Source organism: Microcebus murinus, chromosome 26, assembly GCF_040939455.1.
Source record: "Microcebus murinus isolate Inina chromosome 26, M.murinus_Inina_mat1.0, whole genome shotgun sequence".
In the NCBI taxonomy this organism is placed as follows: domain Eukaryota; kingdom Metazoa; phylum Chordata; class Mammalia; order Primates; family Cheirogaleidae; genus Microcebus; species Microcebus murinus.
Genome location: NC_134129.1, coordinates 1,794,964 through 1,820,296, shown reverse-complemented (window position 1 = coordinate 1,820,296; position 25,333 = coordinate 1,794,964). Strand labels below are relative to the sequence as shown.

At 38.2% G+C, this 25,333-nt stretch overlaps 2 protein-coding genes and 1 pseudogene across 3 annotated transcripts in view; 2 read left to right on the top strand and 1 right to left on the bottom strand.

Annotated features, from left to right (window-relative positions):
• Positions 1-573: 573 nt before the first annotated feature.
• On the top strand, positions 574-6,737 carry ODAPH (odontogenesis associated phosphoprotein). Its single transcript, XM_012744664.3, has 2 exons — positions 574-640; positions 6,178-6,737. The coding sequence occupies exons 1-2, from the start codon at positions 574-576 to the stop codon at positions 6,504-6,506; spliced, it is 396 nt and encodes a 131-aa protein (XP_012600118.1). The 3' UTR covers positions 6,507-6,737.
• A 6,301-nt stretch (positions 6,738-13,038) lies between these two features.
• Positions 13,039-25,333, bottom strand: part of CDKL2 (cyclin dependent kinase like 2) — a 33,237-nt gene continuing 20,942 nt past the window's right edge. For both annotated transcript variants that reach the window (XM_075997870.1, XM_012744576.3), the window contains 7 exons: positions 25,155-25,290; positions 23,757-24,055; positions 23,069-23,162; positions 19,768-19,891; positions 17,919-18,025; positions 14,848-14,936; positions 13,039-13,404 (listed from right to left, as the gene is read on the bottom strand). In XM_075997870.1, coding sequence (XP_075853985.1) covers positions 14,871-14,936; positions 17,919-18,025; positions 19,768-19,891; positions 23,069-23,162; positions 23,757-24,055; positions 25,155-25,290 — 826 coding nt within the window. In that variant the 3' untranslated portion in view covers positions 13,039-13,404; positions 14,848-14,870. The remainder of the gene's footprint in view (positions 13,405-14,847; positions 14,937-17,918; positions 18,026-19,767; positions 19,892-23,068; positions 23,163-23,756; positions 24,056-25,154; positions 25,291-25,333) is intronic.
• Positions 18,687-19,492, top strand: LOC105860134 (small ribosomal subunit protein eS6-like; annotated as a pseudogene).

Genomic DNA, 25,333 nt, shown 5'->3' with positions numbered 1-25,333 from the left:
GACTTCCATGTTTGTTTGGACAGTTACTCCGCTGGCCCCTGGGAAAGACAGTTTTCTGACTGCGGCCCTCACCTCCTGCACACGAGCAGAGCTGAGAAGCAGCAGCACAAACCCTGTGCAGGTGGAGAGCAGCCCCTTAACATGCCCAGGGCAGGAAGCCTCTTGAAAATGCCCTCCTGCCCCACTTGGCTTTCCTAAGTAAGTTAGCTACACAGGGGGGAGCAGTGTTCTAGACAGCTGCATTCTCCTCCAGAGGAAGACCCAACTGCACAGGTGAGTAGAAGGCACTGACACAGGAGAAGATTCGAGGGGTGAAAAGGCTAGTGAGGGCATGGTTGTCCAAATCCCACTGCAAGGAGAGATGAACAATATTCAGCTGTCATTACACAAAGCTTCTGGTTGACAAATACTGTCTGGTATTCCCCTGCTGGTTTCCTGCCCTTGCACCGCAATCCCTGGTCTCTGTGGTCCACCCAGCAAATGCAAATTATGTGAATCAGGCTGCGGGTGACTCACCAACTCCCCTTTAAAGCAGCATGGGGTTCAACACAGCGGCTGCTCGGGGTGGCAGCCATGGCTTGTAGACACGGCTTCTCCTCCTGGGTACTGCTCTGCTGGCTGCTGGGGACGGTGGCAAAAGGTAAGGGTTTTGTGCTTATTCCACTGTGGTTCCACTAATTGACAAGTTGTGTAAAGAGACAAAATTGCTGCCACGATTACACATTCCCATAAATTGGAAATGTTGACCTCAGCCTGTGTGGCTAATGGGAAAGGCTGGGTTTTATTGTCCAAAGACTCCAGTCCTGGTCTCAGCACTAGGTCTGTGACTTTAGACACACTCCACCTCTCTGAGCGTCAGAGTCCTCTTCTGTGATGTGGCGGTATTAATAATAGTCGTCATTGTAGGAGTGATGAGGACCAAATGAGCTACCACCTGTGGAATAACTCCGCAGGCTCAAAACACTGTACAAACACTAGTTATTATTGTTAGAAAGTTAACGGTTTCCACCTGTTTACAGCTCCAGGAGCTCATTAATTTGCACATGGCGGGTGTTTAGTCTCTGCCCATTGCTTTAATGACTCACACCTAGTAAGCTGTGTCTTGGTGCTACTGAGGTAAGCACAGGTTTCTTTCTTTAGGATTCTATTAGATTCACCTTCTCCACTGTTCTATTCTCTTTCCTTCACCCATTACAAAATGTCCCAGTGGCCCGAACCTGGTTTGCAAACCCCTAGGGAGAGCAAAGAAAAGGACAAGGAAGGGAGGAGGAGGAAAGAAAGGGGAAGGAGACCCTGCAGGGCCTGGGTCTGATTTTTATTTTCACAGTTCAGCTGAGTTCCAAAATGAGCTATTGTTCAGGGAGGAAAGAAGCAGGGGACAGAGAAAGCCCTTCACCCCTCGCGTGCCCTGGGGCAGGGGGGTGCAGGGGCTCAGCCAGACCCTACTTATCCCCTAAAGCTCATGGCAGACTGGAGAGGGGGAGGGACATCAGAGCTGGTCCAGGGATACCCAGAGATCCCCTTATCCAACCTCCACACAAACTCTGGCAATCAGAGGATGAGGCACATAGATCATAGACAACTGCCCCCAAATCCCCAAACAACACCTGCTAAAAGTGACATCTAAAAGAGGCATCATAAAACAGAACGAGCCAAGTGAACCACTCTTCAAGAGGCTTTGTAACTATGTAGCTAACTAAATGAGTTATAATGAGATTAGAGATTTCTTTTATTCACATCTAAATGACACCAATGGAAACATGAGATTTGATTTCTTAACGGGGCTCACTCTTACCCACAACTCCTTGAAGTCCTTCAAATGTAGCTTCTTTCCATCCCTGCCACCCTGGTTCCAGTCTGTTGCTACTTGCACACATCTGGGTCTGCTGGATGAGGTCCTGTGTGGCTCTCCAATCTCACCCTCTTCACTCTCTTCCGTGGCAGGGGCTGTGGCTGTGGCTACTCCCTCTTCCTGCTTTCACTTGTGTTTGTTGCAATTCTGCTTCAAGGCACGTTTCAATGCTGCTGTGATGGTTGCCTTCACAAAGGCTTCCTTAAGACACATAATTTTAAAATTGCAATCTTTCGTTCCAACACTTTCTTTGCATTGAATCTTTCTGTCTACACAGCCTGCAGCACATGTTGCGTTCTGCTCCATGTGCAGATCTACTTTTGGTAGCAGCTTCCCATGCCCTAGCACAGCCCTGCAACTTGTTCGCGTCTGCACCTGCTACCCCACCTCACACGGGAACCTGTACGTTGCTGAAACGACTTGATTTACAGCAAAGAATTGAAACAGGCTGTGAGTGAATCAATCACAGGACTTATATGTCTTTCTGGTTCAACTCTGAAGCACATAAGGAATTTTCTAAGAGTCCATGTGCCATGCAAGGGAAGAACTGCATATTTAAATATCAAGTGTAAAGCTTACCTCTTATAAATTCAGTATAGTTCGCTACAGGCCAGCTGTTGTCTGACCAAATAACCACAGACTACAGGTAATTATATATAAAAAAAGGTCTTTCATCATTACCTTTTTTTTAAAGTACTTATTTTTAAAGCAGTTGGTATGCTACTAATTTCATGTCTAGACTATAATAAACCCATTTAATATTGATATCCAAATTCTAAGCAATATTTTGCCTTCTATTTTCTATTATACTCTAATTTTAAATATAAATTAATCATTGCAAATTTTCTGGGACGAGAATGAAATACTCATGAAAATATTCAGCACCTGCCTGACCATTCAATCCATCAAGTGTTTACTGAGCACCATTGTCAGCCAGGGACTGTTCTAGGTGTTAGGGACACAGCTAGTGACCAACTGATATAATTTGGCTATTTGTCTCCTCCAAGTGTCATGGTGAAACTTGGTCCCCAGTGTTGAAGGTAGGGCCTAAAGGGAGATGTTCAGGTCATGGGAGTGGATTCCTCATGAATGGCTTATTGACATCCTTGCTCTGTGAAAACTAAAAGAGCCTTGCACCTCCCTCCTGTCCCTCTTGCCCCTTCTCTGCCATGTGACATGCTGGCTTCCTTTCTCCTTCTGCCATGAGTGGAAGCTTCCTGCAGCCTCCACAAAAGCAGATGCTGGCACCATGTTTCTTGTACAGTCTGCAGAACTGCGAGCCAAATAAACCTCTTTATAAATTACACAGCCTCAAGTATTCTTTATAGCAACACAGACTAAGACACCAGCACAGTCAACTGTCCTCATGGAGGTCCTATTCTGATAACATCTATACCCTTTGGTCCTATCCTTAGTGCACAAATTTTATGTGTAAATGTAACCAGATGGGCCTGAGAAAATGGGCCTCATGCTAATAGAATCTTCCATAACATTTAGGATTAATGACAATAGCTAACATGTACTAAATGCATACCATATGTCAGGAAATAAATTCTGAGTGCTTCACACATTTTATTTCAGCTGAGACTTGCAAAAAGGTGATAAAATAGGTAGTATCATTTTCTCCATCTTACAATTAAAGGAAATGAGACTGGAAGAGGTTAAGGAATCCATCTATGGTCACACAGTTATCAAGTGACAGCATGCAGGGAGCCTGGCTCCAGAACTGCTCCTTGTAAACACCGTGCTGTTCTGGCTCTCAAACTGTTCTTCATCTGCATTTAGATATTTGATCCACTTTGGTCCTAATGCTATTAAGTTTGCAAAGGAGTGCTCACCATTGACATTTGGTGCCCCTGGTGGCATGTCGGTACATTAATAGGGGAAATATTTGCTTATTAATATTAATCATCAGCCGGGCACAGTGGCTCACGCCTGTAATCCTAGCACTCTGGGAGGCCGAGGTGGGAGGATTGTTTGAGGTCAAGAGTTCTAGACCAGCCTGAGCAAGAGCGAGACCCCGTCTCTACTAAAAATAGAAAGAAAGTAATTGGCCAACTAAAAATATATAGAAAAAAATTAGCCGGGCATGGTGGCACATGCCTGTAGTCCCAGCTACTCGGGAGGTTGAGGCAGGAGGATTGCTTGAGCCCAGGAGTTTGAGGCTGCTGTGAGCTAGGCTGATGCCACGGCACTCTAGCCCAGGCAACAAAGTGAAACTCTGTCTCAAAAAAAAAAAAAATTAATCATCACACTACCCTGAGAGGTAGGACCTTGGTACCTTTTGCAATTATAGAAACTGAGGTTTCTCCAAATCAATTCGATTCTGCTTCAGACACTGTGCTGGGGATGAAGAGACAGCAATCTACAAGACAGTCATACAGCTATTTCAGGGGAGCAGGAATGTAACCACTGAAAAATAACCACGTTACTGATGAAGATTATGAATGTGGACTCACAGGGAGTGAGAGAAGCTCATTGCCAAGGGCCTTCAGGTAGTCTCTTGGTAGGCAAGGCCGCCTGAAAAAATGAGACTGGAAATCTACATAGTGAGTCAAGTGAATTAAATAGGCGGTGGGGGCGGTGGGAGAATTAGGGTCAGTAAGTGTGTAGACTTTAGAGAGAGAAAACAGGAACCAAAGAAATCCATGTCAGATCGCCTCAGTTTTCTTTCTGACATATGAAGCCAAGTAATCTACTTAGAAAGGTAGAAAGAATTTCAAAGGGATTCTTCAAATGAATGAACAATGAGCACTTTGCAGGGGCTTTGAGGAGAGAGCAAAGGTTTAGAAGACAGCGGGAAGAGGGCAGAACAAGATAAACCATGAATGGCATCAACCTACTTACTCAGGTGTGGAGCCTTACCTTGTTAAGTTTTTTGTTTTGTTTTGTTTACATTTTACTGTATAACTTTGTAAGATGTGACAGGTTCCCAAATCAATCCTTATGGTCCCACATTTTAGAACACTTGTGCTAGCCAACCAGTGACCTGATACAATCACTATGTGTCTAGTTTGCTGAAAGAATGTGGTTTTATTTGGTCCTACTCACATTCTTGAGTAGGTGATTGCAGCAAGCTTATACCGTGATCTTGAGCTCTTGGAAATTCCCAGAAGAATAGAGGAGCGAACACTACTGGACATTGCAGAGTCAAAGAAAACCTGCCTAGCAGAAGAGTCTCAGGTTTTAAGAAATGAGATGGACACAAGGGGTGAGTGGTTGGTTGGTTTTTAACAGCTAGAGCACAGTTAACCAAGTGGCAGAGTTCAAGGGCTTAGCTCAGCCTGATCTGTTAGTAAAATGTCAAGATGGGGTTTAAGAATGAGGCTACCTGCTTCCTTAGAGACTGGATTCTGGGAAGAAACTTTTCTTATTATAAAGGTTCAGAACTATTCAGAAAAAAACAGTGAGTCATGTGGGATTTAATCATCTTTTGTAGTTCAAAGTGTCTTAATCTACTTTCAGTTAACACGATTTCAATACTCAGTAGCCTGGGTGAATGTGGGAGGAAGGGTTGGTATTTTAATCAAGGCACAGAATCCATTCAGGCTAGAGCTGGAGGTGGTATGATTATTGTAAGGATCTCTCCAGGAATCTTAAGTACAGCCAGACCGAAGAGGGACCAGCCCTGGAAAGTCAGGAATCAAGGCTACTCCCATCATCACTCTGTTACCATGTGGTCTCTTTTCATTCTCCCCCCTCCCCCCCATCATCACTCTGTTACCATGTGGTCTCTTTCTCTCTGTGTGTGTGTGTGTGTGTGTGTGTGTGTGTGTGTGTGTGTGTGTGTGTGTCTCAGAGGCCATCCCTATTTTACTGCTGCTATGTGCATACTGGCTTCTCTGCTTTCTCAACAATGAATTAACCAAAACCTGACACTCAACCCCTGCTCCACACCTTCCACTAACATCTTCCTTCCATTGACTTAGTTATAATTCCCAAGGAAGAATCTGATTGGCCACTGACCAGCCAATGAAAGATTTGAGTGTCTACCAGCAGTCCAATCAGCCATAGCCAGAAGGTGTGCGGGGTTCTGATGGACACTTAGATTGTTTCCAAGTTCTTGCTATTATGAATAAGGCTGCTACAGGCATCCTTGAACTTCCTGTAGACATAAATATTTATTTCTCTTGAGTAAATTCCCCAGAGTGGAAATGCTGGGTTACAGGGGGTGTCTGTGTTTCATTTTATCAAACTTGAGCGATGCTTTCACACATGCTTTGAGATGTCTCTCATTCTCTCTTCCCTGCCACCACCCTGAATATCTATCTCCTTTCTGCTTCTGTACCAGGCCTGTTTCCTGACTTGTATTTTCCTCCCCACAGGACAAGAAGTGTTCACCCCTCCTGGAGGCCCACAGAATGACATTGACCCTACAGACTGCCAGATCTTCACACTCACCCCTCCCCCCATCACGAGGAGTCCAGTGACAAGGGTCCAGCCCATCACAAGGACACGCAGGCCTCCCTTCCTCCCTTTCCCACCGAGAAGACCCAGAATCTACTTTAGGTTTCCAATCAGACCTTTCTTTCCTCCAAAGTGCAGCCACCGTTTTCCGTTCCAGCCATTTGACTGGCCACGAGATCGCCTTCCTCCTCACAGATATTTCCCCAGAAGGAGACTCCGAAGAGGAAGCTCATCTGAGGAAAGCTAAAGAGAAGAGAAACCCAAACTTACTGAAGCAAAAGAAGCCAATCCCTCAGAGAAGGCAAGAAAAAGATTTATTTTCTCTTTCCAAGCTAAAACTACTTGAAAAATTTGAAGATTAAGTATCCTAAACACCATCAGCTAGAGATTGTTCTCATCAGCAGCGAAGATGCTGGATTATAGGCTATTTATGAGTACAAAAGAGGGCAGTAAACATGTTCTTATCCTCAAATTTTTATGGCCATTAAATATTTATGCAAATAAAATCTTTAAATGGGTGGTTCCAATGATTCCTATCCATAATCAACCTCCTCTTCTACATTAAAAGAGCATTTAAATAAAATGAGATCATTACAAACCAAATGAAGACACTAATGACATGCTCTTTTATACTCAGTGGAAAACTTAAAGAACAAGGTACATTTACAAAGTGAACTTTTAAAAAAATTATAAAGCTTAAAGCAAAAAAAGTTATGGGGAAATCTGGCTATCGATAAAACTTTAAAGATATAAACTGAATTATTTAACCCAAATATTTTTTAACTGTAGTATCTAAATTGACTTTAATGTTAACTTTTTAGACAACCAGTGCAAATTATCTCACGATTTCTCCTATTATCATATAGATACTGGCTAAAGTGATATACTGCCCCTCAATGTGGCTGCAGGCTCAAAAGCCAATTAAACGGTTACACAAATGTTCTGGTAATTCTGGAACTTTACAGACATAGTTCATTCAACTTTGGGAACCTTGCATTTTCAGGATGCAATCTGAGAAACAAATCCTGCAGACTGCATTCATTGGTTATTTGGCCACTGTAAAAATTCTGCCTCCTATTTATGCCACTCCTCTTGCCTGTCACCTAGGAACTTTGGATTTGCATACAGGGTCAGTGGCTTGCATTTTTCCCTCTCAAGAACTGTATGCAAAAACTGCTGCTGCTGCTGCTGCTGCTGCTGCTACAAAGAAAGAAAAAATAATAGCACAAAGACAAAAGGACTCTGGGAATGGTTGCCTGGGAAAAGGAGAGAGAGATGAAATCATCATGCTGCACTGCCTTCCTATATTAAATAATAAAAAGAAAAAAACTCTTTCACTTACTTCATAGCCAATATTTATTATAAGAACAGATATTTGCTTCAAATTTACAGGTTTAAATAAAAACCTTTTTGAAATCTTCATCAACAAACTATATTTTAGGCTCATGCCTGTAATTCTAGCACTTTGGGAGACTGAGGAAGGGAAGATCGCTTGAGGCCAGGAGTTCAAGACCAGCCTGAACAAGGGTGGGACCGCATCTCTGTTAAATGTAGAAGAATCAGCCCAGCGTGGTGGCACATGCCAGACTAATGTTCAAGTTTCCATTCATTGTGAAGATCAACTTACATTGCGCTACTTACATAGACATCATACTTGAAAACTACGTTTCCAATTAATTCCAAAGATGTTCAGAGTCCTTATTCAACTGGCATTCTTGGAAGTGGCCTCATCAGACTCCCTGCCACTCTGCCTTTACCCATCTGCTTACGTTTCATTTCTTGTGGCAAATTCACTTTCATAACTCTCCAGCTTCTTTTACTCCTCCCCACCAGCCCCCATGTTCCCACAGCCTAGACTTCCTCTAGCCACTGGCTCTGCCTTGCTGACCTGAGTCACCAGCTATCTGCTGACAGTAGGGAAGCCCCTATAGAATCACAGAGACTGTGGAGGTCACGTGCATTGGACTTCTTCTGCTCCCAGTTAGAGTGTTTAACTAACAATGTCCACTAAGGGAGAGCCACTCTGCTATTATAATACAATTCTCCTTGGCCACTCTTGGGAAGTTCAAATAAATTAAGCATTTCTTAAACACTATACCCCTAAAAACAGGAAAAGAAGACCATTTATTGGATGCATGGACAAAAAGGAAGAGATGATACCTCTCAGGTAAAACTGATCACAGATTGTAGCATTTTCCCCCTTGGAATGGAAACGGCTTAGTGAGTGGGGCTTTACTGCCATCTCCAGGATCGTGGCTTGGCAGCACTGGGCAATCCTGGCTGGAGCCAAAGGAGTTAGGGTGTCATCCTAGTGAAATGGATGTGAGGCCAACCGCAACAACCCCAGACCTCAGATCTTTCATAGCTTCTCTTAAATAACTCCTGTCCATCCAAGCAGAACTGGCTGCTCCTTCATCCTTCAACCCTAGGACTGAGAAGTATCTATCTCTCATTGGCTTATTTCCTCCCAAGATCCAATAAGAGAAAGGGGACCTGACCACTGACTTAAGTGTAATTTAAAAATACATTCTTCTGGCGGGTTGCATTTCCCCAAAATAATTTTTGGGCCAAATCATATTATCTGAATTGGGTGTTTGCCTTTGTTTTCAGTGGTAGGAAAAAAACATCTACAAAGAACAATCTCCAATACCCGAGCTAAAATCTGCTTTACCTTTTTCTTTAAACACCTTAGTATCTTTTATTCACAGAAGGAATTCAAATGGCTAAAAAAAAAAAAACCAGAAAAATAAAAAAATAGATATGAAAATATGTGTAACCTCAGTAGTTATCAAGAAAATGTAAACCAAAGCAAGATAATTTTCACCCATCAAACTGGCCAAAATGGAAATTTAATATTATCTAATATGTGAAAATAGATTTTTTTCAATTACTGTTGGTGGGAATATAAATTGGTACGGCCTTTTTGGAAGACAATTTGGCAGAATCAATCAAAATCTGAAACGGAGTATACCTTTTGCAGTTTCAAAACAGCCACCCCTAGTGAGCACTGTGATGTTTTCTCCAATGTCCATTCTGAGCCTGCACTGCTTCGCAGGAGCCAAGTGGTTCCACACACAGGCTGCGATTGGCCTAAACCAACTGGCATGATCCCGCTTCCCTCTGCTCCCATTATTACCTCGGGCAAGGGAATTGAACAGAGGCCCAAGGCCCAGTGCCGTCAGTTTCTGCCATTCTCCTGGGTATGGTGATTGATTCAGGGATGGCAGTATCTAAATTAGGCTCAGTGAGAGTAAAGTGAAGTTTTGTTTAATGGCTGGGGAACTCCTGACCTTCTCCTCTGGAAGTGAATCAGAAAGCATATAGCTCCAGGAATCTAAGCTCCCAAAATTTACGCCATACAAATTTTTTTAAATTAATTCCAGATCTAAGTAATCATGACCACATATTTATTTAAACACTCATCGTTCTATCATTGATTGACACTGAGTAAATTCCTTAAACTTTCTAAGCCTATTACTTTGCCTATAAAATATGAAGAACATTCCTACTTTCAGAGAGTTATTATTACTACTGTCACATAGAAATCACTGTGCTAGACAAAGTGGAACAAAAGTAGATAAATAAGGTGTGGTTTCCAATATTTTGAGACACTGAAAATTTATCGAGGCGCCAGGTGTTGTTCTTGCCTATGTGCCTGCAGAATTTGGCCCTAACTCTTCTCAAGGGTCTAGGAGCAACTTAATGTCTTTCAATAAATGCCTTTTCTACTTAAAAAAAAAAATAGTGAGGGAAAGAAGTATACATGTAAACAAAAAGAGCGAAGATCCAAGGAAGACAGCTAAAAACAGGTTGAGGAAGGAAGCAACTGATTGAAGCATTATTGTTATTGGGTCAAAAGATGGTGTCAAATTCTAGCAGCAAGATTAACATAGGTAGGATAGTTGAATGCAGGTAAACAGGCATAGAATCCTGCTCTCCTGACTGGTACAAGATCCTATCCTAGTCTAAGGACAGAAAACATGCTTAATTGAGATATGTTGTTTTCATTTCCCTGATTCTTCTTTATATTAATTCACGTTAACTAACAATACATTTTCTAAAATTTTACTGGAACCTTCCTCACTTCTAAAGAAGATGACCCTGAATGCCAAAGTAGAGAATAAAGGAATTAAACGAGGATATATGATGGGCAAAATAATTTTTTACTGAAAATAAGGAAAATGGCATTTTGTGGATGGGTTTATGTTTCTGTTTTAAAGAAAATTTCTCAGTGTATAATACATTCAACATCAGATATCCACAAATGTCTATAAACACAAAGCTCTAAATCAAATTATTTACAAGCAATGACATCAAGATTTGTGGTAAGATACTTCAAAGAAGGGCATGTTGAGAAGTTGTATGTTAATTATATTTTCAAGTTATTTCATGTCTGAAGCTATCAAGAGAAAAAATAAGACCCTTTAGAAAGCAATGTGAGAACATAATTTTTATTCACACAGAGCATTAAGCACTTATTTCTAATGCATAAACACTTAATGCAAAACAATAAAGAAAACTCCATTTAGTTCAATTCACTAAAACTAGCCTACACCCCTAGAAGCAGTGCTCTGGTGCCTTTCTAACTCCCTGCCTGTGGTTACGTCATACCAAGGAGGGCTTAGAAAGTCAATCACATTTTTAGGTCTAGTCTGACTCACAGCTTAGTACAGATCCAGACCTATATGGTAGCACAACTGAGATAAGGGAACCAATAGAGAGAGTCACATAAGAAAATGCATCCATGTTCCTTCCCATTTCAGTGGGAAGTCAGATGCTCTAACCAAGCAAGGGATTCCCAATCAGGGGAACCAGGTCCTAAGCCTAGGTCTGTCACAACTTTCACCAGTCAGTCTTTACAAGACATGTTATGACCATGCTACTTCTATCACCAACTACACAAAGAAAATTAAATTGCCCCCACCACATCAAGTTTCCCAAGAAAAGAATTAACAAATTATTGCAAACTTATATGTTACATACCATACAGTGGCGGATGCATTATTTATAGCCTATAAATTAAAACCATCTATGGAGCTTGGTAAGATATTTATTAATTGTAAAGTATACATACACACAGAAAACCCATTGCCACCCACACATATTCCCTATTAGTATGTGACTAAATCATATACTTGTAAAGACGGACTCACCTTAAGCTGAAAAAAAAGATTATTTTGGTTCAGTATCTTCAACCTCGATTTGTAAATCTTTTCCTGGTAGTTCTGCCAAGGTTCTAACCAGATATGATTCTCAAGTCTCAACTTGAACTACTAGTAAATAATTTTTAGTTTCTTAATTCTAAAGCTCACAAGGTGTTTTAATAGACAAAAGATAATAAGAGCAAGTACAGAAATTTGAAAGTAATTGATCCTAGGACCTCAAACATGGAGCTGATATTTTCACACTGATCTTAAATAAAAATAGCATTTAAATGAGCTGGAGTGGCATTTGACTTTAAGTATTATCTGCTTTCCATGCTGCTTTCTGCTTTCCATTGTCTTTTGGCAATATTCTTTAAAGTAAAAACAAAATAATAACATTTTAATGTGAAGCCTATTAATGCCAATTCACTAATTTTTTCCAGCATGTCAGCTATACTAACCTTATGAAACATCTAGTCGGAGGCTAAAGATAGAGCTTTTAAATCAAGATCAAATTTTAATTTAACCACCATCTATGGACTTGTATATTGAAATCCCTTATTTGCCTCCTCCTGAATGTCCTACTCTTTTGAGGCTTAGTGTCTAAGGTCAGAATTTCAATATTGAGCTCACAGTAATAAAGAAAAGTTCTAGTTAAATTCTTGGGCTAAGTTCTACTCAATGTCTTTGGGGAAAAAACAACACACTGTTAATTGGTTAGGACAAAACCCCCAAATTCTGGTTCCCTTAAAAACCATTCTCTAAAATGATAAGTGCAGAGCATGGCTAAAAACCCAGACTCCAAGAACCTGGAGCCAAACTGGTTTATCCCTCCCACCTAAAAAGTTTTGGACCCATGCATTAGAAAAGATGTATGGAATGTTGAGTAAATGACTTTGCAACTTAGTGAAAAGTTTTGGGGAAGGCCTAAGTGTTTGAGGTAACAAGAAGACAAGAATTGCTCTGAGTTCTAATATCAATCTCAAACTACCAGTGGACAAGAGTGTAGTCCCTAATAATGAACATTCCCTCCCTAAAGTCTCTTCAGTTGGGTGGTTCAGTAGCAATTGGAACCACAGTAATCGGTTCTGATTAAAAGGTAACCCTGTTTTCCATTGCCTAATTTTGTATGGATACCTCTTTTTTCAATGAGAGGCACAGTACTCAACTCCGCAATATACCTAAAAATCTCCTTCTCCACTCTTGTTCCAATTATATTCCTTCACACAGGAACAATAGCACCAGAATCTTACAATACACAGAACTATCCATTGCCAGAGTTGTAGTAAGTCATTAGAAATAAAAGGTTTTACTGCTAGATTTGCATTAGTGTGGTTCTTAGAAGATCAGCAGAGAGGCCAGATTACCATAATACAATGATCAAACATCAACCATAATCACAGAAACCAAGGATACACATCTCTATCCATGGACAACAGTTACATATCCCCTTAATGCCTAGAAACAAGTAAGATTTTTAAGTGTGTTTTTATAGGTAGGTTAAAGGAAACATTTTCTCTTGCTGATCCTAGTTTTTTTCATTTGCTTCAACTGATCCTAGTTTTTATCACCTACCTCACTGAACCCACTCCTAAATAAATGTACACATTTATACAGATAACATACAAAGTTCAGTGCATGAATACATGACCTTTTATAATGTTTCTCTGTCTCTTTTTTACATACTTTTAATCTTTAACTTTAAATATACAATCTACTAACAGTAAATACACATTCATGTAACAAGAACTATAACACTATTCTTTCATCAGCTATATCTTGAAATAGCATCAGTGGACTTGAAAGGTGACAGGGTAACAGTTGGGGAGGGCACTTGTTCGATCTTCATATTTGGAAGTCTTTGTCTTTCCTTTCTCTGCAAAGCCTTTCTCAGAAAACGCAGGTAGTTCAGAAGGAAACAGTCAAAACCACAAATCTATCCTCTTAGGATATCAGCATTCTTATTGCAAGAGGACGTCATCTCAAATGCTAGAGCAGCATCTAAAAGCACAGGAGAATATACCACCAAATATTTTACATAAAATACTTATAAAAATTGATTTCTATCTCACTTGCTTTCTCACATTGTTGGGTTTTTTTATCTTTTTTTGTGACATTTTTGGTTGTCATATCTCACATTGTATATATTGACAATATCAGTAGATACTATATAGTCTAAGAAAACCTAGATTAGATGTATCAAAAACAAGATTTTAAAAAAATCTTTAGGATAATTACCAATCAAAATTATCATATGCAGCACACTATCTCCTTTTACGCAAATAATGACTAATTTTGACAAAACAGATCCAAGTTTTGTAGAGCCTACATTTTATACAGTTACATGAATTAGCTATTCATAGTTCACATGAATTAATGCCAACGAATGCATTGCAAAACCTCTCCCAGGGCCTTGGAAGTGCCTGTGCAAATGGAAAATTAAAACTTAAGCTCTGTTTGCTTCACAGTAAATTCATCTTCCTTGTCACAGATGCTTTGTAAAATTAATTTCAATAATACGCTTATGAGAATGTGGGGTTCTATTACCATCATATTTTACATATAGTTAATGAGATATTACACCTTGCATGACTAGCTTGAGCAAGTAGCACATTATTTCTCAAAAAGGTCAAATTTTTGTTTTTTGGGTTTTTTTATTCCAAAAAGTTATATTTAAAAGGAAGGCAATTATTTGGTATAACACTGATCCCTCTTTATTGGGAAAAGGCTGCCAAGTACAGTAATGCACATAATGACATTTCAGTTAATGACGGACAATATATACAACAGTCAATGGTCCCATTAGATGGTCATGGAACTGAAAAATTCCTATGGTCTAGTGACATCATAGCTGTTGTAACATCATAGCACAATGCATTATCTTTTCTATGTCTAGAAACACAAATACTTACCATAGTGTTATAATTGCCTACAGTATTCAGTCCAGTAACAGGCTTTACAGGTTTGTAGCCTAGGAGCAATAGAGTATACCACATAGCCTGGGTGTGCAGTAGGCTAGACCATGTAGGTACACTATGATATTTGCACAATGATGAAATTGCCTATGGATACATTTCTCAGAATGTTAAGTGAAGCATGACTATAATCATTTATTTATCTTGCTTTATAAATCCACAGGACAAATGACTAATAAGAGAAATAAGTATGTATCTTTCTTGAGCACCTGTCATCCTAAATTCACATTATTATATCCAATAAAACACCAGAGATTAGTTTAAGAGATGTAAGCTCTATTAAAAGGGATTTCATCCCAGAGACAAATACTACTTCTAATTTTCTAAGTGATATAACTCTTTCTCTGTCGGGAGTTGTCATGGAATCAATCACCAGAGAATATTTCATCTGAAAAATATGGTTTTCAGCAAGCCATAAAATATTTCCCATGAAAGTTTGCACACTTTAAATATAGGAAATCAGACCTACCCAGTTCAGAACCAAAATGATCCTCAGTGCTGGTGTTCCATTTGAGGCAAATCAGGCTCCAAATCATCCGATAGGGGAGCTCCTGATGCCTATAAATTAATAATAAAGCATCATAAGTTTTCAGCTTTGCAAAAGTTCCACTTCCCCCAAATTCCAATTATAGCTGTTCAAATATCAGATGTTTAGAATTAACCATTCATAGCTCAAGTTGCTTACATAGAAAAGAATGAAGTAAGGGGATGTTATTCTTTGATCTCTTAGTTTATACATATTAAAAGATACTTCTGATCTGCCATGGCAGTGAAAGCCCACTACAAACAATCTCTTCTACTTATTACAAAAATACAAAAATAAAAACCTGTTGGAACCATCATATAAAGACCTTAAAGCAGCCATTATAACTATGCTATATGAAATAAAGGAAAACATATTTGAAATGAATGAAGGGACAGGAATTATTTCTTCCTTTCTTTTTCTTTCTTTCATTTTTTATAGACAGGGTCTCATTCTGTCACCCAGGCTACAATGTAGTGGTGCAACCATAGCTCACTGCAGCCTCCAACTCCTGTGCTCAGGTGATCCTCCTGCCTTAGCTTCTCAAGTACCTGAGACTAAAGGTGCACACCACCATGCCTAGCTAAAATTTTTAAATTATTATTTTGTAGAGACAGAGGGGTCTCACTACGTTGACAAGACTGGTCTTGAACTCCTAGCCTCAAGTGATCCTCCCACCTCAGCCTCCCAAAGTATTGGGATTACAGGCATGAGCCACTGTTCCCAGCTAGGGACAGGAATTCTTAGCAAAAAAATAGAAGCAAAGAACCAAATGGATATTTTAGGACTACAAAAACAGTAACTGAAATTTTAAAAACTCTCACTGGATATGCTTAATAGCAGAATGGGGATGATAAAGTAAAAAGTCAGAGAATTTGAAGATAGATCAATAGAAACTCCTAACCAGGTATGGCGGCACATGTCTGTAGTCCTACCTACTTGGGAGGCTAAGGCAGGAGGATCACTTGTGGCCAAAACATTCAAGGTTGCAGTGAGCTGGTCATACCACTGCACTCCAGCCATCCTGGGTGTCAAAGAGAGACCATGTCTCAAAAAAAAATAAAAAAAAAAGGAAAGAAAAGAAAGAAATTGTTCAACCTGAATAATAGAAAGAAAAAGATTTTTAAAAAGTAAGCAAAGTCTCAGGAACCTGTGAGAAAATACCAAAAGGTCTAACATATGTGTCATTAGAATCTCAGAAGGAAAGGAAAAATAAATTGTGGCAGAAAAAAATATTTGAAGAATAATGACCAAAAACTCCCCAAATTTGGTAAAAGATATAAGTTTACAGGTTCAAGAAGCTTGGCAAACACAGACAGGATAAACCCAAAGAAAACTATGCCTAGACACATATTCAAGCTAACAAAAACAAAAGATAATAGATTAAATTTTGAAACAGCTAGAGAAAATGCAGGGGAAAAACAACTCAAATGCCTGAGAATTTCCTACCAGAAACCATAGAAATCAGCAGACAGAGAAATGACATAAAAACAAAAGGACAAAAACCTATCAACCAAAATTCTATATCCAGTGAAAATATAGTTCAAGAATTAAAATAAAGTCATTCTCAAATAAAGGAAAACTAAGAGAATTTGTCACCATCAGACCTGCACTGCAACAAATAAGGAAGTTTTTCATGCTGAAGGAAAAAAATACCAGAGGAAAACTGGAATCTCAGGGGAGGGGGAAAAGGAGAACAACAGAAATGGTAAATAGCTAGGTGAATATAACAGACAACTTTTTTTCTCATGTTTCGGGATACACCAACTAAAACTGTTTTGTTAGAATCAGTGGAATTACTGGATCCACCACAAAACTAGAGTAGTGTAGAGTGGATGGTGGGAAGATTAAGAATTATTTAGGCATGAGATCAACATGACTTGGTGATCCATTAGAGCAGTAGTTGCATTAACAATGAACAAGTGAAAACTTCTGCACCTTTAAAATCCACATGCAATTTAATTTTAGAAGTATACAAGAAATTTATTGAGACTCTATAGTTCATAACTGTGGCATCTGTGACAGTGATTAATCTGCACCTACAGGAATTTGTTCAGTTTTGATTAAATGTTGCTATACAAATTGTTGGCAAGAAATAAGGCAAAGCAATAGTAGCAATAAACCCTTTCCTCAGCATCTATGGATAACTACCTCTGTAATTTATTATCCTCAATGAAACTAGTTCTCTTGTTTGCAGAGCTCCACAGAACTATTAAAGAGTAACAGCAGAAAAAGCATCAACATGATTAAGAAGGCAACATACAGGAGCTCTTTATGAAATGGAAATGCTTTAATAATGAGGATGGAGAATTTAATCTCAAAACAAAAGTTGAGTTACTTCAAGCAAAGGTGAGAAATCTGTTTGAGGAAGTAAAAGGATAGTGCAATGATCCATACCCCAAATTTGTGGCTAGTTACTGTTTGCTCAGGTGATTAAGAAGTTTGCCAGTTTCCTTAATGTAAAAATGAATGATAATGTTGATATAAAAGTAACAGAAACATACACATTCTGAAGAGTTCAGAGAAATTATGGGAAAAATGACTATATGAAATAGCAAATCTTTAACAGGGATGGAATGGATTGTCTTGGGGGAAAAATGTCAAATAGACAATTCATTATGAAAGAATAAAAAAAATTCCAGGGTTTCACTCTTTGAAAGTTAGGTTATAACTTTGGGATTAATGCAGTGAAGTACTACAAACTACCAAAAACCTGTAGTTATATAAAGATTGTAGCTAGGCTACATGTGCACACACATACACATACACATACACACACACACATTTTTAACCTATTAAAAAATGGATGACCACAAGTTAGGAAATGTTTATATAAACACATATACAACAAAGGTACTAAGTGCAATGAACCATAAAACAGAATTTTGCAAGCAAAACTTTATAGATCCCACCAATAAATCCACCCAATTCTTAAGGGCAAACTCTCCCAGAAATATCGTAACAGTAAATATGAGAGAGACCCAAGTTCTGCCCAACTTACAAAGGTATTTCTGTACCTGATGTAATGCAATAGTCGGGGTGTGCAAGTCAACAGCAGCCAGAGAAGGAATTCGAGATTCTGAAAGAATTTTGTTCTCTTTCTTTACTAGCCTGGGATTTCGAGCTAGATGAAAATGACCATAAACACAGTAAAAATATTAGACATTTTATTAGTTTTTCACATCTTATATCTACCCCTCAGTATGTACTTACATGTATAGAAGTATGTATGTAGCTATTAAACATATGTAAACATCAGAGAGAGACATCGATCTTCAACCTAGAAGTTGAAGAAAGTATCTAAGCTTAGCTCTGCCTGCATGAATTTTCATTAAGGAAAAACTCCAATGGGTCTTGTCCCTACTAACCTTTACCTCATTTCTTTTATCTTTTTTTTTTTTTTTTTGAGACAGAGTCTCACTCTGTTACGCAGGCTAGAGTGAATGCCATGGCATCAGCCTAGCTCACAGCAACCTCAAACTCCTGGGCTCAAGCAATCCTTCTGCCTCAGCCTCCCGAGTAGCTGGGACTACATGCATGCACCACATGCCCAGATAATTTTTTCTATAGATATATTTTTAGTTGGCCAATTAATTTCTTTCTATTAATAGTAAAGACAGGGTCTCACTCTTGCTCAGGCTGATTTCGAACTCCTAACCTTGAGTAATCCGCCCGCCTCGGCCTCCCAGAGTGCTAGAATTACAGGCCCGCCCACTGCCTTTCTTGATTACTTCTTCTAAAGAAGAATATATAGAAATGGGATCTAATATGATCAGCCAGCTCTTTTTCGTGGCGCCTCGGAGGCAATCAGCTGCTTCACGATGAAGCTGAATATCTCCTTCCCAGCCACTGGCTGCCAGAAACTCATTGAAGTGGACGATGAACGCAAACTTCGTACTTTCTATGAGAAGCGTATGGCCACGGAAGTTGCTGCCGACGCTCTGGGTGAAGAATGGAAGGGTTATGTGGTCCGAATCAGTGGTGGGAACAACAAGCAAGGTTTCCCCATGAAGCAGGGTGTCTTGACCCATGGCCGTGTTCGCCTGCTACTGAGTAAGGGGCATTCCTGTTACAGACCAAGGAGAACTGGAGAAAGAAAGCGCAAATCTGTTCGTGGTTGTATTGTGTATGCCAACCTGAGTGTTCTCAACTTGGTTATTGTAAAAAAAGGAGAGAAGGATATCCCTGGACTGACTGATAGATACTACAGTACCTCATCGTCTGGGGCCCAAAAGAGCTAGCAGAATCCGCAAACTCTTCAATCTAAAGAAGATGATGTTCGCCAGTATGTTGTGAGGAAGCCCTTAAATAAAGAAGGTAAGAAACCTAGGACCAAAGCACCCAAGATTCAGCAACTTGTAACTCCACGTGTCCTGCAACATAAACGCCGGCGTATTGCTCTGAAGAAGCAGCGCACTAAGAAAAATAAGGAAGAGGCTGCAGAATATGCTAAACTTTTGGCTAAGAGAATGAAGGAGGCCAAAGAAAAGCGCCAGGAACAGATTGCCAAGAGACGTAGGCTGTCCTCTCTGAGAGCATCTACTTCTAAGTCTGAGTAGAGCCAAAAATAAGATTTTTTGAGTTAAATAATAAATAAGACCATATCCTAAAAATAAAAAAAAAATAAAATGATCAGCCAGCATTGATTATGCAATGCCTGAAAGCAGGCTGACATCAAAATGGTACTGAACCAGTTATGTACATTATTTACATACTTAACTATGTAAAGCTAGTAAGAATTTTTATTTTTAATATTTTGTTAGTTTATTTAACATATATTTTAAACAAAAGGGCTGTAAAAACAAGTAAACAGATGAACCACAACAACAAAAAAAGCTATAAAAAGTAAAAGCATCGTAAACATACCTAGGCCTTCCAAGGCTCTTAGTTCGGGGAGATGATTATAGTTTAGTTCAGGTAAATGGACATCTGTCTTGGAGTATTCTCTTCTTTTCTTATTTGCCTGAAGGAGACTCTTTTCACTAGAAACCTAATATATCAGAATGATTTAACACAAATGAATTAGCTTCAAAGTTAGCTAGGCTTTCCCTCTTCTGTAATTCCTATGTTCATGTCCTAAAACTTGTAAAATTGAAGGTATAGAGAATAATAAAAAATTTAAAGGACGTTAATAACACAGAAAACAATTTCATCCAATTATTTCAAACCTCTTCATCATTAAATTTATTAAAATGACTAACAAGTTGATCACTTGATTGTTATGAATTTCTCCTTCTCTTTCTGCCAATCATCAGTGTAAGTCGTGGCAAGGAGTAAAAGGTGAAAAAGTGAGTATCAATGCCCTGGTCCTTTAGGCCAGCAAAGACAGGCCTTACAACACTTCCTAGGCTTTTAAGTAAATAGTTGCTACTGTCTGTTAATTTTAAACAGTTTATCTTCACATATATATATCTTCTCCCAGTTTGTTTCTTAATTTTCCAATATAATTTTGTTACTCACTTTTCAATATTTGTGCTTATCTTGCTCCTCTGATTTAGCACATAATAATATCTTTCTAGGTATACAGTTTATTAAGTAAAGAATTATAACTTCAATTATTTTCCTAATCTTTCTTAGTACTATTACTTCACAGTGCATTAAGTCAGAAGAAATAATAAAGCAAAGAATAGCAGTAGCACTTCAATTCTACATCTTTATGAATTTAACACTTTTCCAATTATTTTTCATTTGAGAATCACAGATCCCCTACATTCTTTTCCACATTTTCAAAATAAGTGACACAGACAGAGATTACATGATTTGCTAACAAAAGAAACAAAACAAAACCCCCACGTATTTATATGATTTGCTAAAGAAAACCCACATATATATGATCAAATACACACAAACACACGTATAATGTATAATACACATAAACACATGTATAATGACAACATTAAGCCACTGAGGTTCCTTTATGCCTTGAGCTTTTGAGCTTCTTTATTTTGGATATTTCTGCTTACTCTTAATAGAACAAATGCTAAAGGTTTTTGGTTCAAATCAGCTATAAAATAAAATAATTAGTTCAAAAAACTATCTGCAATTACAAAAACTAAAATTTAAAAATGAGCTCAAACTATCAGATTTATACATTCAAAGAGTAATAAATAAAACACATATGTTTATAATAATACATTCACATCTCAAAATTGGAGCATAAAGCATCAGGGAGAAGTATTGATCTCCAACATAGAAGTTGAAAAGTCTAGGCTTAGCTCTGCCTGTGTTCATTTTCATTAATGAAAGACTCCAATAGGTCTTGTCCCCACTAATCTTTACCTCTTTTCTTGTTTTTTTTTTTTTTTTTTTTTTTTTTTTTTTTTTTTTGAGACAGAGTCTCACTTTGTTGTCCAGGCTACAGTGAGTGCCATGGCATCAACCTGTCTCACAGCAACCTCAAACTCCTGGGCTCAAGCGATCCTCCTGACTCAGCCTCCCGAGTAGCTGGGACTACAGGCATGCGCCACCATGCCCAGCTAATTTTTTTCTATATATCTTTACTTGGCCAATTAATTTCTTTCTATTTTAGTAAAGACAGGGTCATACTCTTACTCAGGCTGCTTTTGAACTCCTGACCTTGAGCAATCTGCCCGCCTCGGCTTCCCAGAGTGCTAGTTTACCTCCTTTCTTGATTACTTCTTCCAAAGAGGAATAAATAAAAATAGGATCCAAAATGATCAGCAAGCATTGATTATGCAATTGCTAAAAGCAGGCCAATATCAATTCCAGCAAAATGGTGTTCAACCAGCTATTTTGAAAAGCCTCGCTAATTAAAATAATTTCCAAAGCAGACCAGATTTTAAAACACAAACATCCACAAAGAAATCTGTAGGGTGTACCAAAAAGGAAAGTACTATAGCCACAGAAATTATAAACTAAGAATAATTAAAAGAAAAATAAATTCAATGTCCAAATCACGAGAAATGAAAAGGCTATATTTTTTAGCTGAGGATAATCAAAGAATTAAAGAAGAGAAATTTATCAAAAAAAAATACTCTTTTGGAAGTGTATCTATATCTCCCTTTCTTGTGAAAAGCATTTATTCATTTACCACTTTTCTTAAGCAGCTTCATTCAGTATGCTAGACACTGCTGTAGGTGCTGGAGAAGAGCTGTGAGGAAAACAAGCAAAGCACAAATCCCTGCCTTGGAAGCTTACATTCTAATGTGCGGGGGGGGGGGGGTGTTAGACAACATATAAATAAGAACATATAGAGGATGTCAGGTGCAATGGGAAAAAAATAGGCAAGGAGAGGCCATAGAGAGTAAAGGGAGAGAAAATGAGTGTACAATATTAGGGAAGACCTAACAATAAGGTTTCATGTGAGCTAAAGAAGAGAAAAAGCAAATCCATTGGGTTACATGAGGGAAGAATGTTCTAAAGCAAAGGATACAGCAAGCACAAAAGTGCTGAAAGGTGGGAGTATATCTAACCATGTTCCAAGAATAACAAGGACATCAGTGTGGTTGAAACAGATTGATCAACGAAGAGAGTAGCTGGAGATGGGATGGGAGTGGAGAGAGTGAATCATGAAGGAACTTATAGGTCCTACATGGACTTTGGCCTTTGGAGGATTTTGAACAGAAGAATGATGATGGTTTGACTTAACTTTCTGTAGGCCATGTTGAGAATAATAATATCCTTCCTATGCTGTCTCTGAATCTTCTACATCCTTTTACTATTATGATCTGATAGTAAGTTTTGATTTGTTGATCTTCTACTAGACTATGAGGCACTTGAAGAGAAAAATTGACCTTTTCATCTCCAGTGTTTCAGATGTAATGGATGATCAATAAATATGTGTTAAATAAATAGATAAAATACTTTCACCAAAAATTCTGGTATGGGTGATATAATAAGACAATTTTATCTGCTCATCTACTCTGAAAGTACTCATCAGCAAGCATCAGGTTAAGAAAATGTACTATGTTACTAAAAAAATAAAACAAATGTCATTGCAAAATATATATAATGTATTTAAATTTTCAGACATAAAACTAACTTAAATTTTCAGAATTTCACACTTCTGACTATGATAGCCTGGGATGATATATACATCATATGTCTCCAAATAAAATTCTCAGTTCTTCACTATCACATTGAATATTAATAAAAGTCTAGAATCAAATAGTACTTGTTCTTTCATCACTGAGAACAATTTACTTACTGATGTGTTCGCATTAATATTATAAATGCCTGATGGGGAATATTTATTCTGTTTAACAAATGGAATACAATACTTCTTAGTTTTCTCATCCACTCTGTAACAAAAAAAATTTTGTTAAGTTAAAACCACTAATAATTATTTTTTCAAGCACAAAACCAAATAACACAGCACCAAGTGACATGTGATTTAATCAGAATTTAATGCCTATTCTCAAATATACAATGCACGCAATTCTGGTGAAACATTCTATCCTTTACCACTACCCTCATGCTTCCCACCAGCCTCCAACCTCTACCAAATAAATTACCTTCTTTTCATCAAAATTCCCAAAAGGAGCTTCTTTGTACCACTAAATGCTCCCTGCCACACCATGCAGCAGCAGACAACCAAAACCAGTTATCTCTTTTATTATGACAATACCTCCTTTTACATTATTAGACTAAATAGCTGTACCTTCTCTTCACTTTAAAGAATACAACTCTACTTTCTTAGCACTCAGGTGATTTTTTTTGATCAAATGCTAACAATTTTCATCACACAGCCAAAAAGTCTTTTGAAACAGCTACCTAGCTGTTTCAAATAGCATCTAGAATTCTGAGAGTAAAACAAGGTGGATGAATTGACAAACATTTGCAATTTGCAGCTATAACCTTAAACAATTTTGGGGTCTTATTTTCTTAATTCATACCTGTAACTCTGAACTGCTGATATGGTCCCCATTCCAGAATTAATACCAGGAACAACTGCAGAAAGATTGTGCGTGAGTGGGGGAATTGCCATGCCTGGATTCCTTGTGTGATCCACGTTGACATTGCTGCAGTCTCTGAGGCTTGTTGAAGGCACTGTTTTGACATAGCCTGCCCCATTGTCATGTAGACAGCTGGCATTTGACGTTTTACTGCCTTTTTCAACTTTTTGTCCATCAATTTTTGGTCCTTTTGTTTTAAATACTTTATAATCCTTAATTTTAGGATCAGCATTAGTATCCTGATCATTAATAAAAATATTTAATAAGGTTAATGACTCGAGAATAAAAAATCACCTCTTCCTATAAGTACTTGTCAACTAGTGAATTTCACAGGTATCACCTTTTTTTTGAGACAGGGTCTTACTCTGTCACCCAGGCTAGAGTACAGTGGCCTCATCATAGCTCACTGCACCCTCAAACTCCTGGGCTCAAGTGATCCTCCTGCCTCAGCCTCCCAAGCATCTAAAAATACAGGTAAGTGCCACTACTCCTGGCTAATTTTTTCTATTTTTTGTAGAGATGGGGTCTCACTGTGTTGCTCAGGTTGGTCATGAACCCTCGCCTCAAATGATTCTCTCAACTCTACCTCCCCAAATGCTGGAAATACAGGTGTGAGCCACCATACCTAGCCTTTTCATTTTCTTTATTCTACCTATGGGATTAAAATTAAACCCACATTCTTATTCAAACAGTTACTGGGAAAATAACAAAAGAATGAAAATGCAATTACACCAACTCTCACACATACACATATCAGTGGGAAAAAGTCATGGAAGAGGAATCAATCAAGAATGCCACTTTTGTTCTTATATATTCAGAGTCAGGGAACACAAAATTGAGAACTTTTTCTTCTTTTGGTTCACTCGATTGGAGTGGATTGGTGGTGAATTTGAATTACCTTATCAAGAAGACCTCCTGGAAAATTTACCAGGAAAAGCAGACATAAACTAAATATCCAAATCTCAATTTTAAAAAGCACTAACTTATATGAAATTTTAAAAACAATATTTTTCACTCATCATGTAAGGAAGAAAAGCGCAGGGTGGTGTTTGTATCGTATGTCTGTAGGAATGTACACATGCACACACATGTCTAGTGTACTTGGATGAGTGTGACTTCCTAAAAAGCACTATTGCACAGTGTGGTATACAATAGGCACTCAAAATCTGATATGTTAAGTTGTTAAACAGGTAAGATCTATTTAGAAGATATGTTTTTACAACTAAGCTAAAGTTAACTTGTTTACTACTCACTAAACTCTATTTAAAATCTTCATTTTTTTCTCAAAAAAAGAAAAAAGAAGTATATTGAATTTAAAATTTAAACATGAAAATTTACCTGTACTACAAGTGTTTTTCTTTCTTCACCTACGGAATCATCTTTTTCCTTTTCCTTCTTTCTGTTTTGGGATTTTTTAGATAAAGAAATAATTCTGGCATCTTTCTGTACTTTTAACTGTAGTTCCTGAGAAAACCTACATAAAAATACATTTGTCAATAAAATTGTATAAAACAGAT